This window comes from Neophocaena asiaeorientalis, unplaced genomic scaffold (assembly GCF_003031525.2).
Source record: "Neophocaena asiaeorientalis asiaeorientalis breed wild unplaced genomic scaffold, Neophocaena_asiaeorientalis_V1.1 scaffold150, whole genome shotgun sequence".
NCBI lineage: Eukaryota > Metazoa > Chordata > Mammalia > Artiodactyla > Phocoenidae > Neophocaena > Neophocaena asiaeorientalis.
The window spans coordinates 18,161,214-18,180,385 of NW_020176571.1; the positions used below are offsets into that span (position 1 = coordinate 18,161,214).

Consider the following 19,172-nt stretch of genomic DNA (forward strand, 5'->3'; position numbering starts at 1 on the left):
TAACGGATTACTGTACTACTGTATCAATAAATGATCAGACGGTTACAGTGCAAAGACTGAGCCTATGGAAACTATGTATTTTATAGTTTCATACTGCATTTAATGCTAGCTTGTGTCTAAGGTGACACTAAAACATCCAAACTTAAAATTCCTCTGGAAGGAAACCAGATGCAAGATGAATCAAATCAAGAAGAGAATAAAAATGAAGAACTTTTAAGGGCCTTGGCTTTTTTTTTTTTATTGTTTAGTTAAATGTCATGGCCTATCTTCTATACGTTAACCAAATGTTTTAACTGTACTATTACTAACAATTTAAGATTCCTTGAAAACCGAAGAACTAAATTCAGGGGAAAGCTAGTCATATCTGTACGAGCTGTATAGACTAGAGCACAGGATAGTAGAGCACAGTATAGTCAAATTTCAGATGGAAACTTATCTTAAAGCAACTATTATAGATGGAGGGACAATATTTTCTGCAGTTCTGCCTCATTCCAAAAAGGAAGTAATTGTAATTTTAACTATCAAGATTACTTTTTTCATTTTACATCGAAGAAGTTCTAGAATGGCAAAAGCAAGAGAGAACATTGTTGCAATTTCCCTGTTGGAGGTATTAACTCTGCTGGCCCGATGCTCATTGTACCAAATCATTGGGGAGCATACTTTGAGTCTGTTCCTCCATTTTTTCCTGTCTCCTTCCTTTATCCAAGAAGCCACTGGGTAAGAAAAGGGGGTATGGCATTAAGGGAAAGGTCAGGATTAAGAAAGATGGAATAATTAAGGATTCCTTTCCCTCCTCCCCTTTCTTTTCATGCCATAAGTTTGGCAGGACAATACTGAGAAACTTCCACAGGAAACAGCAAATCTGAAATATGCTGGGCTGGCTTAAGCTTTTTATCTGAAGGAATCGAATAGGGCTCTATTTTCAAGTCTTGCAAAGTCACCTGCCAACCAAATGTAGTTCAAAATTGTAACATGGTTTTTCTCCTTGGTCTTTCTCTCAGAACATTTCATTCATCACCGCAAAATCTTATCTGCATGATTATATAATCAACTTTTGAATACTATCTTTCTTCTAAGAAGCAAATAAAATATCAACAAGACTTGTGCTGTAAACAATCTCACTTTGAACCTTTTATAAACAAATAGATATGAAACAGCACACTTCTCTGTTGTTTTGTTTTCTGAATTCCTTGATCTTTCAATAGCTTTTCACAAAAGAATTAATTCACAGAGCACAGTCAGTGAACTCAGCAAAATGAAAGCAATTCAGAAGGTTGCCATTGTTACTAATATGCAAATCCTATCTATTGTTTTATTCATCCTTAATTTAAGTCTAAATGCAAAAATAGCAATTTTTCTCCCCTCTTTTTACACAAAACAACTTAAAAGTAATATATATGAATATATTCATTTAAATATTTGTAAGGATACCATGGAAAAATAGGAAGAAGCTAGATTTAGCTTTCAGCTGCTAGGATTACAGGCACACTTCTGTTAATATCTGATTTAGCCAGGTCACTACTTAAAGTCTAAACTGCCTCGTCAATAAAATTCAAGAGTTGGAATAGAAGAATGATTTTTAAATTTTATTTTAGCAGCAGAATCTTTTATTCAAACAATCTCAGCCAGTAGAACTCAATCTATAAAACAAATAAAAGTGAATGGTACTGTTTGGTGGCGATTGGAGCCACTCGGACTCCTGTGAACAGTTTGAAACAACTGCTTTTAAAGGTCTCTGAGGTCCTTTTTATTTCAAATAGACTCGTTAGGACAGGAGGTTGTATGACTTTCTTCAAATTCTATTCCACTTTCACACTCCATTCATTCTCTTACATTTCAAGCTCCTTTATGGTCCATCAAGGATTCTTAACTAATTCATCTTTGCATTCCTTATGATGCTTAGCTTAGTCACTTACAAAGAATAAGTATTTGCTGAGTAAATAAAATTTCTGGGATACTATGGGGTTTATAAAATAATTCGCTTCCACATTATAGTTTGAAAACATAGGAACTATTTCCTTAAAGGAAGTAATGAAAAGTTTATAAATTTTCTCAAATTTCTATGAGAAACAGTTTAGCTCTACAATAAAGGAGTAGGATAAGAGGTAAGATGTCTTAGTGTATATTCTACTAATATATTTAGAAGAAGAGTATGTTTTGAAGGGTTATACCAGAAAATATTTTATATAAAATAATATTTTATATTATTTATTTTAAAATATGTTATTACGCTAAAAGCATCTACGTAAATAACTTATTTTAAACTTTATAAGCTATTCATTTAGAATAGTTGCTGGCAGCTCATAGAGACAATTAATTTGCATTACATTCAAGGAAAAATAGGACTTGACAGGAGGCATTATTTTCATTTTATAGATATAAATATTGAGATAAATAGTGAGCAATAGCAAAATTTAGAACACTATACTCCTAAGTAACTACTTGGGCTTTTTCTTTTTTGGATAATGAAACTCATTGCCTCCTATAGATTCTTGTGATGGGGCTTAAAATTATACCACACAGGGGGAAAAAATTGTTTCCTTAGGAATAAGACAATGTGCCTCAATTTTACTAACTTGCTTTAGATGCTGAACTGCAAAATAAATCCACGTAAGAAGAGTCTGCCAAGTCCTCGCTTGCAAGATTGCCTTTAAGCTATAAAAAATTACCAGCTAATAACATTTTTTAATCAACTAATAATACCAAGCATTTATTATTACCTAGGACATAGTATTTCATAAATTGTAATTAATACTTTTATTGCTCTAAGAACTTGATGTATATTATCTCATTTAATTCTCACAATAAGATATCATTTATATCCATAATTTACAGACAAGAAAACTATGGAATGGAGAGGTTAGGTAACTTGCCCCGAATCACAGAGCTAGTAAATAGCAGAACCATGAGTTGAGGCACAGATGGCTGCAGGTACCAGCCTTTTAACCTCTCGCTAAATAACAGTGCCTCTTAAAATATTAATCTAAAGATAATGTCTTAATATAATAATAAAATTTTTTTCTTCAGTCTATGTTATTTTCCCTCTAATTATCCCCTGCTGAGAGATTAAGTTTTCCTGTATATAATTAATTAACTACGAAGACTTCCGCCCTAGGTTTAACAGTTATATGTAATATAATTTACATATTCCAGCTGCATGCTTTGAGATTTAGCCATACAAATAATGGATAATATTCGTGGATAATATTCAACAGTTTTCTGGTACCACAACCAGAGTTTGTTTCTCTTAAGGAGCATCTGTCTTCATTTGGGTTCTTTAGGCTCAAGATTTTTATTGGTTCTATTAAGGTGATAACCTTTACTTACGTAGAATTTTACTCCTAAGATTGCATTTGTCTTCGTAAGACATTCCTTGAATAAACGAAAGGATACTAGTAATATAAACTAAACTGACAATTAGGTTGAATGACAAATTTCTAATATAAATACAATCTGTGAATCTGAAGAATATTAGTTTCTCTCCCTTCTTATATATAGCCAAGACTAGAGAACTGAGTAGTTCTGTTTTTCTTGATAAAATGAAAAACCTGTATACTTTTAAAATTACAATAAACTGGTATTGTTCCTAGGATTGCATCTACTGTTGGCCTTGAGCCTAGCAATCCTTTTATGTATAGCAATTAGCCTAGAAACATTTTAGAGTAACCTAAGCATGTTTTGATTAAGAGAACACAGAATGCCATTGAGGAATGGGCATGAACTTGTGACCAGGAAACCTGGCACTGATAAATAGTTTATATTACTTTAGTGCAGGCAATGGGAGAACTTCAAATACAATTTTAAACTTTACCATTTGATTGGTAATTACAATAAAAATGGGTAGTGTGGAAAAGCACACGGGTACTGATGTCTCTGTTAGCACGTAATGAGACAACATGAAGCGGCTGGAAACAAGGAAATACAGAAATAGCATGAAAAAGACACTGCCGGTACTGTCTCCATTGCCCAAATGTCAAACAGCTCCCGGGAACCCTAGGGGTGGTAATAACTGTGGAAGTAGTTCCTACTAGGTTTTTCCTTAAAGGAGATTCTTGAACACTGCTGGGTTCTGACTCTAGCCCATATGGGCCTGGAAAAGTCAGAGAAAATGTTGGCTGCACTTTTTCAGGCCTATTTGCATATGTTCTTTAGTATGCAGAATGTCTCTGTATATAATTTAATTGTTGTTGAGGTTTTTTTTTTTTTGCCTCTATTAATACATATGCAAATGACTCACACTTGCAGCTGTGCTGTCTTAATCATATGTGTGCTTCTGTCTGTCTGCCCTGCAGGCTCAGGGTCGAAGAGAGAGGAAAAGAGGGAATTCATTCTTTTAACCTGCAAGAAAACTCACTCACGCAGACAGAAGTCTGAGAGCAAACAACACACCAGGGTTGCGACTGAAATGTTGAGCAGTTGATCATTTTTCACCCTGTATGGAAATGACTGTGACGTAAGAGCTAAACTGAATAGTAGAGTGTCTAGGTAGGTAAAGATGAATATTTTACAGATATTCATCCTTGTAAGTATTCATCCTTCAATAAGAAGGTAAAAAGACTCATATCTAGACCTCTCCACATGGTTATTTCCTCGTTATTGATTTTCTAGGGGTTTCTCTTGGTCAGACACATAAAGCCATGCTCACCTACAAGGCTCTGGGAAATATGAAACATTTATCTGTGTCCTGTCATAATTATTGACCTCCTTCAGAGAATGGCAGGAGGTTGATAAAAAGATGAACTTCATTTTTTCATCTACATCTACCTTGATGTTACTCTCTATCAGATAGAAACTGAAGCCATTTCCACTATGACTTCCATGTACCTTTGATAGCTAGGAAAAATGATTGATTTTAGTTGATATTTTGTATAATTCATTCTCTCCTGTGATCACATGTCATCTGTCATATTCTCTATCCCAGAGGATTCATGTTATTGATATTACTGGTTGCTGGAACTGTAGCCCTGTGTGATTTCATTTATGACAATTTGCAATTTTGAGTCTTTATTCCAAAAATATTATTATGCATTTTAAAAATAGTCCTACTAAAATCAGTAAAAGGTGAATTAATTCAATAAAAATTCTTGAATGAAAGCTACTTGCTTAGTTGACTAAAATACGACCATCCAAAAAGAATTTCAATCTTTTTTTCCCCTGCTTATCACTATTAATCATTGGTTGGAGTTGACATTTTTGGCTTCCTATAGGTAGAACAGGTGGCAACCATCTTTTGGCCAACACAAATACGGTATTTATAAAGTGAGAAATAAGTGGATAAATATTTCCTTTTAATTTCCAATCTTAGAAGCCTTGTTAAAAAACAGAAATAGGATACACTACAAATCTTACTATTAAAAAGTTCACGATGCCCATTAAGTAAAATGCAAATTAATGACAATGAGTATGAGAAATAAATGTTAGATGGACTGCTGCCATCATTTGGTTTCATTAATTAGAAACAGACAATTTGCTTAGCTGATTTTATCTAGTCACAAATATCCAAAAGATTCAAAGTGTGAGTTATTTTGCTTAAATAATTAGACTCACTTCTTCATATTGAAATGAAGCTAGATTAGTTTTCTGTATAAGTTAATCTCCCTCCTTTAAAATGAGACAATATTAGGAGAACAAATATCAAAAGGCATCCTTGGCTCTTGGAAGAAAAATAAGTAGTTTGAAGAGGAAGGGGAAAGAAAAAAAGAGAAGGGGGTAAACAGTATATGAGATTGCTAATTGGCTAGTTACTGTATTTTGATAATATACCTTTCCATTATTTAGAAATAATTTCCCTTAGTGTTGTATTGGCAAGGTGAGTCATACTGAGTCAAAAGCACCTCTATCAATTCATAGTCTCATCTACGCCTGTATATCCGTTAACGAACAACATAGGAATAAACTAATGTTGAAATGTCTGGTCTTTTATTTATTTATTTATTTTGCAAATTATAACTTTGCAGGAATTACACAAACTGTAATAAATGCTAAAACGCATTCTTTATGCAGCAGCCCAAGGTTACAAATAAGATAAAGGGAAGAAGGAGCAGAAGAGATAGAGCTACAGATTTCTCATATGCTAAGAATCTTTTAATAAACGTTAAAAATATAATGTTCCCTGGTATTTAAATCAATATAATTTATTCCAGAAATTAATCAAACACTGCTTTGTTATTTTATTTAAATGATTATGACCATTAGCTCATGATAGCTTCTTCATCTTATTCCTATGTACTGAGCACCAGCTACTTGCTAGGCATTCCCTGCCCCCCAGCACGTGAGATACATTATGATACATTATTGGACAACAACAACAACAAAATGACACTCCCTGCTCTGGGGGAGTTTAGAGAATATTTGAAACAGGCAGACAATAAATAAGGAACATAATATGTAAATTATACAGTATGTTTGAAGATGACTAGTGCTATAGAAAAGAAGCAGAATAATAGGAAGTGTGGTACCTCTGGGAGGGTTATTTTATGATTTCAAGCCGTTAGTTAGACTAAGTCTAGGAGAGATGACATTAGAGCAAATTCTTGAATGAGGTGAATTAGCCTTCCAGGCAGAGGGACAGGTAATGCCAAACTCTAAGGTGGGAGCATACTTCGGCAAGTCAAGGGACAGAAAAGACTCTAGTGTAGTCGCAGCACACTGAACGAGGTAGTGTGGGGCAGAACTATCATAAACATGATTTTAAAATACTGTAGTGCCAAACGAGGTGACAGGTACGTAGTGTTTTCATAAGGATGGAAATTAATTTATATAGGAAATTAATCATTAATATTCAGCTTAATTCCACTATCTCAAAGAAGAGTAGCTAGTTAACAAAAATAGATAATTTATTTTAAGTGTAATCTTTTTTTGCGGTACGCGGGCCTCTCACTGTTGTGGCCTCTCCCGTTGCGGAGCACAGGCTCCGGACGTGCAGGCTCAGCGGCCATGGCTCACGGGCCCAGCCACTCCGTGGCATGTGGGATCCTCCCAGACCGACCGGGGCACGAACCCGTGTCCCTTGCATCGGCAGGCGGACTCTCAACCACTGCGCCACCAGGGAAGCCCCTTAAGTGTAATCTTAAGATTCATTCTTCACCCTTTCATTTAATAGATATTTACTGAGTCCATTAAATATTTCAAGCATTGGTTAAGCGCAAACGATGGTGAGTCAGTAATTTCATAGACTTTGCCATCTGGTAGAAGCCAGAAAGTAGGATTTAAAACATATTCTATAAGTGCTATGAGAGGGGAAATACAGTGTGCTCCCAGCGTATATAAGACCTACATTAATCAAGACTTGGGGACAATGAAAACTTCCCTGAAAAAGTGAGGTTTTGACTTGCAACCTCAGGGATAAGTAGGAGTTTGCTTCGTAAAAAAAAGGTGGGTAGTAGGGTTCCCGAAAGAGAAAACATCGCATGTAAAGATCCAGAGGGGAGAGAGAACTTGAAAACACCAAGGTGTAATTTAAAGTATTTAAGTAGGAGAAGGACATGGTCAGATTTTCTAAAATCTTAAAGATCATTCTGACAAACATATAGTAGAGAGTGCACTGAAGGGGCAAGATGAAGAAAGAAAGGCCAGTTCAGGGCTACTGTGGTAAATTATGGAAGCAATGAGGGTAGCCTGACCCACAGAGCGACAGTATCGTGCAAAGGAACAGATGGACTCTTGATGTATTTAGTAGGTAGAATGAATAGATAGATAATGAAGGAATAGGTCCAGAGGAAGAGGGAAGAAGGGACGTTGAACATAGTGCTCATGGTTTCCGGGGTTGAGCCATTTGCTAATACCAGAAAATGAACAGGTCTGGGGGCAAGGAAGAGAATTGGTGAGGCCCATTTTGTAGTCAGTTTATTATGCGTGTAACGTCTGTGTTTCCTCTTGGTAGCCAACAAATAGTTGGCTATATGGATCTGAAGCTCCAGAAAGACTTAAAAGCTCTGGAAAAAGCTCAGAGGAGACAAGGACAGATATTTTGTTATAAAAGAAAGAAATAAAATGGTGCCTGGGCACAACATGTTAATTTGTGTGTTTTATATACATAATCCACATTAAGCCATTTTCTCTATATAAATAAAAAATAAATGTTTGACAATGCTTAGGCTATTTTAACTGCTCCTAAAAGTATACAGTAAGGTGATTTTTTAATGTTTTTTTTTTGCATAGTAAGTATTTTATTATTTTATCCAGGAACATGAAGTGATAAAGTAATAAACAGTGGTTTAATTTAAAACATGTCATTTTGCTTTTCTTTTAAGACAATTGTAATCATTATTTCTTCTTTAATAAAGGCCCTGGTTATTGGTTTTACTTAATATTATCCAAGTGTGAACAATTGCATGTAAATGATTATCTCAAAAGAAAACACAAATGGTAGGTAAACAAAGTCAACCATGAATAGAAATATATTTATAGGGTCTTTCTTGGATCCAGATGTTCAAAAGGAGAAGACTGAATTAACATATATCTGTGTAAAGAGGTATGAAATAGACAATGCAGAGTGTGAAGTAGATAGCCATCATGAATCCTGCTGTCTCCTTCAGTATTGCATATAGAGGATTTGTATTAGTACCAATTAATCAGCATTATCGTTATAACTGTATTAGCAGGTTACTAAGTTAGCAACTGTCCTAAGAAGGGCAATGTCTCCAAAGTTTAAAATAAAATCTCCTGTACTTAGAAAAGCAAGTATAATTGTTTTAAAACCATGGATTTTGGACTCTGTGATCCAGATTTCTTCTTTGTCAAATGGAGTTATTAATACATAGCAAAAAGTGTTGTAATAAGAATTAAATGAGAAATCTTTGTGTGAAAGCCTTACCAGAGAACCTAGCATAAGAACCTAGGACTGAATCTCAATAATTGAAAGAGAATCTTAGTAACTGAAAGGGACTCAAAAGTGATGAAGTCTCCTCCAGGTATTATTAAGGGATGGAAAACGGAGATTTAGCAGTATAATTCAAAGCAGAGTATAGAGAAAATTAAAACTGGCTCATACATTATACTCCACTGAGATGAAACTTCTCAGAAGTAGGTTCACAAGATTGGGGTGAGTGCTGGGTTACGCTTAAGATAAGACTTCTGACCAGGCATTGTAGATAGCTTTTCTCTGACCTGTCTGGGAAGGTTTGTGGAGAAGAAAAGAATTTGGATGCTATTTTAATGCAAAGGGAGGAAGAGTATTACAGATCTCCTTTGCAGCTGGGGGAAAGGTGAAGTCAAGGTTAGGGATCTGTGAATACAGTGTTAGGAATAGGAGTAGAAAAGTAGGTTGGTGTAGGCACCCTAGCAAAGGTGAGAGTAAGTCCACTAAAAGAAAAGCCAGATTCTCTGCCATGACATGCATTTGGAATATGTGTTTGGGTTTGAGTATTGTTTTTTAATCATAAGCAAAAAAAGTCTGTGTGTGTGTGTGTGTGTGTGTGTGTGTGTGGTGTTACATGTTTGTGTTTTAATAGTAGCTAATGGCTTATCATGAAAGAGTTAAGATTATTCGTTTTCTTGTACTGCAGTGTTGATTTACTGAGATCCTAACAAAACTCATTTACTTTAATGGGTACAATGCCACTTACACAAAATATCTTTATCCCATTTATAGATCAAATTATAGTTGAGGCAAAAGCAAATATGTTTGGTGTCTTTTTTCTTGTTTTCTGATCAACAATTTTTTAGTATCTTTAAATTGTAACGGAATCTGACATCACATTATAAGGGCAGAAATAAAACTTAATTTGTGTCAAATAGTCTAATACTATCTTTACAGAAAAATAAGTTTGGACTGCTGCCTAACAAAGCTACCTTCTACTAGAATTCTACAATGAAACATAGGAGATGCCTGCAACTTGCCCTCGCTCCCTCTCACCACTAATCCAATGGTGAAAGGAAATGAGAATGTCTAATTTGTTTTGAAAACTGACAGCTTAGATCTCTAAAACTCCTATTATCCACATTCAAATCTATTGCTGGATATTCTTCCCTCTTCCTTTAATCCCACTACTCTTTTTAGTTTTACTTATTATAGCCACTTCTCCGTATTGTAGTTATTTCTCAGATTTCAAAAGCTAACAAATGTTGTTACTTTTATTGCCCCCATGGCTCCAACAGGTTATTTCCAAGGTTATTTCCAGCTCAAAGAAACAGACACTAACACTGTAGCTTTCGGAGAAAAGGCAGAATAGGAATGGGTGTTATTAACCTCTGTAGAACACAGTATGTCTCAGTTCCTCCTGTGAGACTCAACTGGTTTCTCAGAACCCCACCAGGTCTGACAACTCTCTGTGCTGACCAGATGTAACTGTCTCTTGATGCTACAATTTAAACTATATTTTCCTTATAGGCTAGGGTCATCTGTCATGACAATGCACTTTCATGAATACAACTTAATTTTATTAAGCATGAGCGCTTTCTACTTGGCTTTAATGGCATACTGCGTCTTTCAGGCAAAGGAAAATATAAAACTTCTCACAAGGGGAGATTAATCCTATTATCGGATGATTTGTTATTCCCATTACCTGTGTAACTATAAAGTCCATAACAACAGAAACTAGGGCAGTAGGATGCTGATTCAAAGATTTAAACAGTTAACGAAAGATAACTTTAATATAATTTAATTGATATTCTTTCCAACTCCAGAGACAAACTTTCGAAAATCACTTGGACATCTGGTAAAGTTAGCACTGACATTCATGGATATATGGGAATATGTCTTCTGACGAGCTAAAAAAGGTCTTAATTAGGATGTCTGGATAAAGTTGTGCTCATTTAGGCACCTGCTTATTTGGTCTACTTATCCTTGCTTATCCAACTGAGCTGGCATTAGCAGGAGAATAAAGAGTGCTTCAAAAATACTGGGCATCTTGAACAATTTTAAATGTAATTTTTGTAAGCTATCTTGATCCATAAGTATCTGAATATCTTTTGTAGTTTTTTTGTTCTTTTTATCTTGGTGAGGACCATTCTGTGACGAAATTATGGCACACAGTAATCAAAGCAAAACTACAGCTCATTTTGTTAAATCATACCAGGCAATAAAAAAAATTACAATAAACTGTCTTTAGTACAGAAAACTGGGCTAAAAATTAAAAGAACCAACTTTGGGTTAAGAATCAGTAGACATAAATTCAAAAACAAAAAAATGTGAGACAAATATCACTAGTCAGTTTTATTTTGCATTAACACGATAATAGCTGTTTTCGATATTTACTTAACCTTTGTCTCTGGTGTATTGTTTCCTGACTTACCTGCAGTTGGAGTGGGCCTAAGCCTGGTGTTGCTGCAGCAGCAGCTGCCATGGTAGTTGGGATCAGCTGTACAGGGTAAGGGTCACCTACGTAAGAGAATAATAGAGGCGTCAGCACCTTTTATCTACTCTCCACCTGCAAATTAAACTCATGCATTCACTCTTTCCAAAAGCCTTCTTTTGTGTGCCTTGCTGAGGCCTAATGAAAAGCTCTATTGTGCAGCTTTTTACTAACACTCTTTTCACAATTCTGGCTGAGAGAGGAATGTGAATAAAAGGCACAAGCAATTAAGGCGGAAACCTCATCCTTTTTTCATGATGTATTTAGGAAAATGGGAGGAAAGAGTGTGCATTGATCAGAGGGCTGCACTTTATAACACACACACACACACACATACACACACCTGATAATCTCGATATGAGCATACCAACTCCTCAGCACATTTAAAATGTTATTATAAAAGGAACTTAACTAAACTTAATTCTATTTTAACAAACTAAACTCTAAAGATTTAGGCCAAGTAGCTTATCTTTTTAATGCTATGTTACAGTCTTGATTCAAATAACCTGTGGACAAATTCATCATAACATTTAATGCATTTTTAAAAGTTATATAAAATATTGGTATCTCTATTATTCCAGAGACAAATGTTTAAAAAAATATACTACAAAGAAAGCAGAAAATAGATGGGTTTTCCCCAAGGGATTTCTCTTTGTGGGAATATCCAAAAAACTAAAATTTTAGTAATTTAAAATTAGAGTTTTAATGCAGATGATCTATAAAAATATAGAGAGACACACAAACATATATTCACATATAGAAGATTATAATGTACGTTTTTGATGTGAATAAAGAATTTTTTCCTCTTAGCAAAGACGTACCTCAGACTTTTTGCACAGAGCCCATGATATGCTAACAGATACGAACACTGATAGTTGTTTGAAATATAACCATAGCAAAATGTAAAATAACTATTGATATAAGAACAATTTTCTAATATACAAAGCTTTTTGTAGAACTATAATTTGTGAAAAGCTTGTTGAATGTCAAATGTATGGAAATATAACTGAAAATAATAGTTAATATATTCATTCAAAAGTATTTACTGAGGGAGCCCCTGCGCTCGAGAGGCCCGCGGTACCATGGCCACCTGTGGAAGCAGCGAGTTGTGACCAAAGCTCCCCGGCCACAAAGGGCTCTGGGCCTCCGGGTCCTGGCGTCACACCCCCTCTGCTGTATCTCAATAAGCAAAAAGTTGTCCCAGCACTATTGTTGAAAATACTACTCTTTTCCACATTGAATAGTCCTGGCACCCTTGTCAAAAATCAATTGACCAGAGGACCTTCAAGATGGCAGAGGAGTAAGATGTGGAGATCACCTTCCTACCCACAAACACATCAGAAGTACATCTACATGTGGAACAGCTCCTAAAGAACACCTACTGAACGCTGGCAGAAGACCTCAGACCTCCCAAAAGGCAAGAAACTCCCCACGAACCTGGGTAGGGCAAAAGAAAAAACAGAGACAAAAGAATAGGGACAGGACCTGCACCAGTGGGATGGAGCCGTGAGGAGGAAAGGTTTCCACACACTAGGAAGCCCCTTCGTGGGCGGAGACTGCGGGTGGCGGAGGGGGAAAGCTTTGGAGCTGCGGAGGAGAGCGCAGCAACAGGGGTGCGGACGGCAAAGTGGAGAGATTCCCGCAGAGGATTGGTGCCGACCAGCACTCACCAGCCCGAGAGGCTTGTCTGCTCTCACGCCGGGACGGGTGGGGGCTGGGAGCTGTGGCTCTCGGGCTTCGGAGGTCAGACCCCAGGGAGAGGACTGGGGTTGGCGGCGTGAACACAGCCTGAAGGGGGCTAGTGCGCCACAGCTAGCCGGGAGGGAGTCCGGGAAAGTGTCTGGAGCTGCCGAAGAGGCAAGAGACGATTGTTTCGGGGAGCACGAGGAGAGGGGATTCAGAGCACCGCCTAAACGAGCTCCAGAGACAGGAGCGAGCCGCGGCTATCAGCGCGGACCCCAGAGACGGGCATGAGACACTAAGGCTGCTGCTGCTGCCACCAAGAAACCTGTGTGCAATCACGGGAGTCTGATTCCAGGAGCCCGTGCAGCTGACCACTGCCAGGGTCCTGTGATCCAGGGGCAACTTCCCCAGGAGAACACACAGCATGCCTCAGGCTGGTGCAACATTACACTGGCCTCTGCTGCCTAAAGCTCGCCCTGCATTCCATACCCCTCCCCGCCCTGGGTGCCAAATCCAAAGCTGAACCCCAGAAGCTGTCCAACAAAGAAGAGAAAGGGAAATTTCTCCTTGCAGCCTCAGGAGCAGTGGATTAAATCTCCAGAATCAACTTGATGTACCCTGCATCTGTGGAATACCTGAATAGACAATGAATCAACCCAGAATTGAGGTGGTGGATTTTGGGAGCAGCTGTAGGCTTGGCGTTTGCTGTATGCGACTGAATAATTTCTGATATTTATGTTTATATTAGTATAGTTATTAGTGCTTGTTATCATTGGTGGATTTGCTTATTGGTTTGGTTGCTCTCTTCTTTTGTAAATATTTTTTAATTTTTTTAATTTTAATAATACATTTTTATTTTAATAACTTTTATTTTACTTCTTTCTTTCTTTTTTTTCTGCCTTTTCTTCTGAGCCATGTGGCTGACAGGGCCTTGGTGCTCTGGCCAGGTGTCAGGCCTGAGCCTCTGAGGTGGGAAAGCCGGATTCAGGACACTGAACCACCAGACACCTCCCAGCCCCACGTAATATCAAACGGCGAGAGCTCTCCCAGAGATCTCTGTCTCAACACTAAGACCCAGCTCCACTCAACAACCAGCAAGCTCCCATGCTAGAGCCCATGCAAAACAACTAGCAAGACAGGAACACAACCCCACTCATAAGCAGAGAGGCTGCCTAAAATCATAATAAGTTCACAGACACCCCAAAACACACCATCAGACGTGGACCTGACCACCAGAAAGACAAGATCCAGCCTCATCCACCAGAACACAGGTACCAGTCCTCTCCACCAGGAAGCCTACACAACCCACTGAAACAATCTTAGCCACTGGGGGCAGACATCAAAAACAACGGGAACCATGAACGTGCAGCCTGCGAAAAGGAGACCCCAAACACAGTAAGTTAAGCAAAATGAGAAGACAGAGAAACACACAGCAGATGAATGAGCAGGGTAAAAACCCACCAGATAACAGCTGATATTTCAGTAGAAATTCTGCAAGCCAGAAGGCAGTGGCAGGACATATTTAAAGTGATGAAAGAGGAAAACCTACAACCAACATTACTCTACCCAGCAAGGATATCATTCATATTCGACAGAGAAATTAAAACCATTAGAGACAAGCAAAAGCTAAGAGAATTCAGCACCACCAAACCAGCTTCACAACAAATGCTAAAGTAACTTCTCTAGGCAGGAGACACAAGAGAAGGAAAAGACCTACAATAAAAAACCCAAAATAATTAAGAAAATGGTAATAGGAACATATGTATCAAAAATTACCTTAAATGTTGTCTATACATAAAAAAAAATAATAAAAAACCTCTTAAAAAGTTACCTTAAATGTAAATGGATTAAATGCTCCAACCAAAGGACATAGACTGGCTGAATGGATATAAAAATAAGACCTGTAGGGCTTCCCTGGTGGTGCAGTGGTTGAAAGTCTGCCTGCCGATGCAGGGGACGTGGGTTCGTGTCCCGGTCCGGGAGGATCCCACGTGCCGTGGAGCTGCTGGGCCCGTGAGCCATGGCCGCTGAGCTTGCACATCCGGAGCCTGTGCTCCACAGCGGGAGAGGACACAGCAGTGAGGGGCCCGCATACCACAAAACAAAAAAAAAAACAAAACAAAACAACAAAAAAAGACCTGTATAAATGCTGCCTACAAGAAACCCATTTCAGACCTAGGGACACAAACAGACTGAAAATGAGGGGATGGAAAAAGATATTCCATGCAAATGGAAATGAAAAGAAAGCTGGAGTAGGAATTCTCATATCAGACAGAATAGACTTTAAAATAAAGACTATTACAAGACACAAAGAAGGACACTACATAACGATCAAAGGACCAATCCAAGAAGAAGATATAACAATTGTAAATATTTATGCACCCAACATAGGAGCACCTCAATCCATAAGGCAAATGGTAACAGCCATAAAAGGGGGAAAAAAACAGCAACACAATAATAGTAGGGGACTTTAACACCCCATGTTCACCAGTGGACAGATCATCCAAAATGAAAATAAATAAGGAAGCACAAGCTTTAAATGACACACTAAACAAGATGGACTTAATTGATATTTATAGGACATTCCATCAAAAACAACAGAATACACTTTCTTCTCAAGTGCTCATAGAACATTCTCCAGGATAGTTCATATCTTGGGTCACAAATCAAGCCCTGGTAAATTTAAGAAAATTAAAATCGTATCAAGTATCTTTTCCCACCACAATGCTATAAGACTAGATATCAATTACAGGAAAAAAAAAACTGTAAAAAATACAAACACATGGAGGCTAAACAATACACTACTAAACAACCAAGAGATCACTGAAGAAATCAAAGAGGAAATCAAAACATACCTAGAAACAAATGACAATGAAAACATGATGACCCAAAACCTATGGAATGCAGCAAAAGGAGTTCTAGAGGGAAGTTTATAGCAATACAATCCTACCTCAAGAAACATGAAACATCTCAAATAAACAAATTACAGAAAGAACAATTACAGAAAGAGAACAAAAGAACCCCAAAGTTGGCAGAAGGAAAGAAATCATAAACATCAGATCAGAAATAAATGAAAAAGAAATGAAATAAATGATAGCAAAGATCAATAAAACTAAAAGCTGGTTCTTTGAGAAGATAAACAAAATGGATAAACCACTAGTCAGACTCATCAAGAAAAAAAGGGATAAGACTCAAATCAACAGAATTAGAAGTGAAAAGGGAGAAGTAACAACTGACACTGCAGAAATACAAAGGATCATGAGAGACTACTACAAGCAACTATATGCCAATAAAATGGACAACCTGGAAGAAATGAACAAATTCTTAGAAAAGCACAACCTTCCAAGAGTGAATCAGGAAGAAATAGAAAATATAAGCAGGCCAATCACAAGCAATGAAATTGAAACTGTGATTAAAAATCTTCCAACAAACAAAAGCCCAGGACCACATGGCTTCACAGGTGAATTCTATCAAAGATTTAGAGAAGCGCTAACACCCACCCTTTCAAACTCTTCCAAAATATAGCAGAGGGAGGAACGCTCCCAAACTCATTCTATGAGGCCACCATCACACGGACACACAAAAGACCCTGAATAGCCAAAGCAATCTTGGGAAAGAAAAATGGAGCTGGAGGAATCAGGCTCCCTGACTTCAGACTATACTACAAATCAACAGTAATCAAGACAGTATGGTACTGGCACAAAAACAGAAATACAGATGAATGGAACAGGATAGAATGCCCAGAGATAAACCCATGCACATATAGTTACCTTATCTTTGATAAAGGAGGCCAGAATATACAATGGAGAAAAGATAGCCCCTTCAATAAGTGCTGCTGGGAAAACTGGACAGCTACATTTAAAAGAATGAAATTAGAACACTCCCTAACACCATACACAAAAATAAACTCAAAGTGGATTAAAGACCTAAATGTATTGCCCGACACTATAAAACTCTTAGAGGAAAACATAGGCAGAACACTCTATGACATAAATCACAGCAAGATCCTTTTTGACCCACCTCCTAGAGAAAGGGAAATAAAAACAAAAATAAAGAAATGGGACCTAATGAAACTTAAAACCTTTTGCACAGCAAAGGAAACCATAAACAAGACAAAAAGACAACCCTCAGAATGGGAGAAAAGATTGGCAAACGAAGCAACTGACAAAAGATTAATCTCCAAAATATACAAGCTGCTCACGCAGTTCAATACCAAAAAAACAAATAACCCAATCCAAAACTGGGCTAAGACCTAAATAGACATTTCTCCAAAGAAGATATACATATTGCCAACAAACACATGAAAGGATGCTCAACATCACTAATCGTTAGAGAAATGCAAATCACAACCACAATGAGGTATCACCTCACACCAGTCAGAATGGCCATCATCAAAATATCTACAAACCGGGCTTCCCTGGTGGTGCAATGGTTGAGAGTCTGCCTGCCGATGCAGGCGACACGGGTTCGTGCCCCGGTCTGGGAGGATCCCATGTGCCACGGAGCGGCTGGGCCCGTGAGCCATGGCTGCTGAGCCTGCGCGTCCGGAGCCTGTGCTCCACAGCGGGAGAGGCCACAGCAGTGAGAGGCCTGCGTACCGCAAAAAAAAAACTACAAACCGTAAATGCTGGAGAGGGTGTGGAGAACAGGGAACACTCTTGCACTGTTGGTGGGAATGTAACTTGATACAGCCACTATGGAGAACAGTATGGAGGTTCTTTAAAAAACTAAAAATAGAACTACCGCACAAACCAGTAATCCCACTACTGGGCGCATACCCTGAGAAAACCAAAATTCAAAAAGGGTCATGTACCATAGTGTTCACTGCAGCATTATTTACAATAGCCAGGACATAGAAGCAACCTAACTGTCCGTCGACAGATGAATGGGTAAAGATGTGGCACATATATAAATGGAACATTACTGAGCCATAAAAAGAAACAAAATTGAGTTATTTGCAGTGAGGTGGATGGACCTAGAGTCTGTCATACAGAGTGAAGTAAGTCAGAAAGAGAAAAACAAATACCGTATCCTAATACATATATATGGAATCTAAAAGAAAAATGTGGTTCTGAAGAACCTAGTGGCAGGACAGGAGTAAGGCGCAGATGTAGAGAAGGGACTTGAGGACACGGGGAGGGGGAATGCTAAACTGGAATGAAGTGAGAGAGTGGCATGGACATATATACACTACCAAATGTAAATCCGATAGCTAGTGGGAAGCAGCCGCCTAGCACAGGGAGATCAGCTGGGTGCTTTGTGATCACCTAGAGGGGTGGGCTAGGGAGGGTGGGAGGGAGACGCAAGAGGGAGGGGATATGGGGATATATGTATACGTATAGCTGATTCACTTTGTTATACAACAGAAACTAACACAACATTGTAAAGCAATTATACTCCAATAAAGATGTTATAAAGAAAAAATCAATTGACCAGAAAAATATATATATTTATTGAGTACCTGCTTTGTGTTAAACACTACTGTTGACACTAGAAATAGAGCTTTTTGTTTTTTTAATAAATTTATTTATTTATTTATTTGTTCACTTATTTTTGGCTGCGCTGGGTCTTTGTTGCTGCGCGTGAGCTTTCTCTAGTTGTGGTGAGCAGGGGCTACTCTCTGTTGCGGGGCCTGGGCTTCTCATTGCGGTGGCTTCTCTTGTTGCAGGGCACGGGCTCTAGGAGTGCGGGCTTCAGTAGTTGTGGCACACGGGCTCAGTAGTTGTGGCTCGCGGACTCTAGAGCATAGGCTCGGTAGTCATGGCACACGAGCTTAGTTGCTCCGCGGCATGTGGGATCTTCCCGGACCAGGGCTCGAACCCGTGTCCCCTGCATTGGCAGGTGGATTCTTAACCACTTGCCACCAGGGAAGCCCCCAGAAATAGAGCTTTAAAGAAGACTCATGTCAAGAGGTGTATTTACCAGTAATTTAATGAAGCTTAAGCTTTGGGGTTCTGGAAAGGGCCCCTAGCAGTGTGTTCACTGGGTCATATGTTTTTATCCTTGTCAGCTCACTTAATTTTTTACTTTGTTGTGATTCTTTTCATAAATATTCTCTTTTGTACTTAATGTATATGAATATCATATATATATATAATTTTCATATTTTTATTCTTAAATAGAGTCCCCAAAATTATATGTTTCAGGCTTCAGAATACCTGAGTCTACTTCTGCCGATGTGGCTTTACAGCTTAA

At 38.0% G+C, this 19,172-nt stretch overlaps 1 protein-coding gene across 2 annotated transcripts in view; it reads right to left on the reverse strand.

Annotated features, from left to right (window-relative positions):
• The window catches only part of SOX5 (SRY-box transcription factor 5), a 389,772-nt gene that overhangs the window by 89,421 nt on the left and 281,179 nt on the right, over positions 1 to 19,172 (reverse strand). For both annotated transcript variants that reach the window (XM_024733444.1, XM_024733445.1), the window contains exon 8: positions 11,235 to 11,320. In XM_024733444.1, coding sequence (XP_024589212.1) covers positions 11,235 to 11,320 — 86 coding nt within the window. The remainder of the gene's footprint in view (positions 1 to 11,234; positions 11,321 to 19,172) is intronic.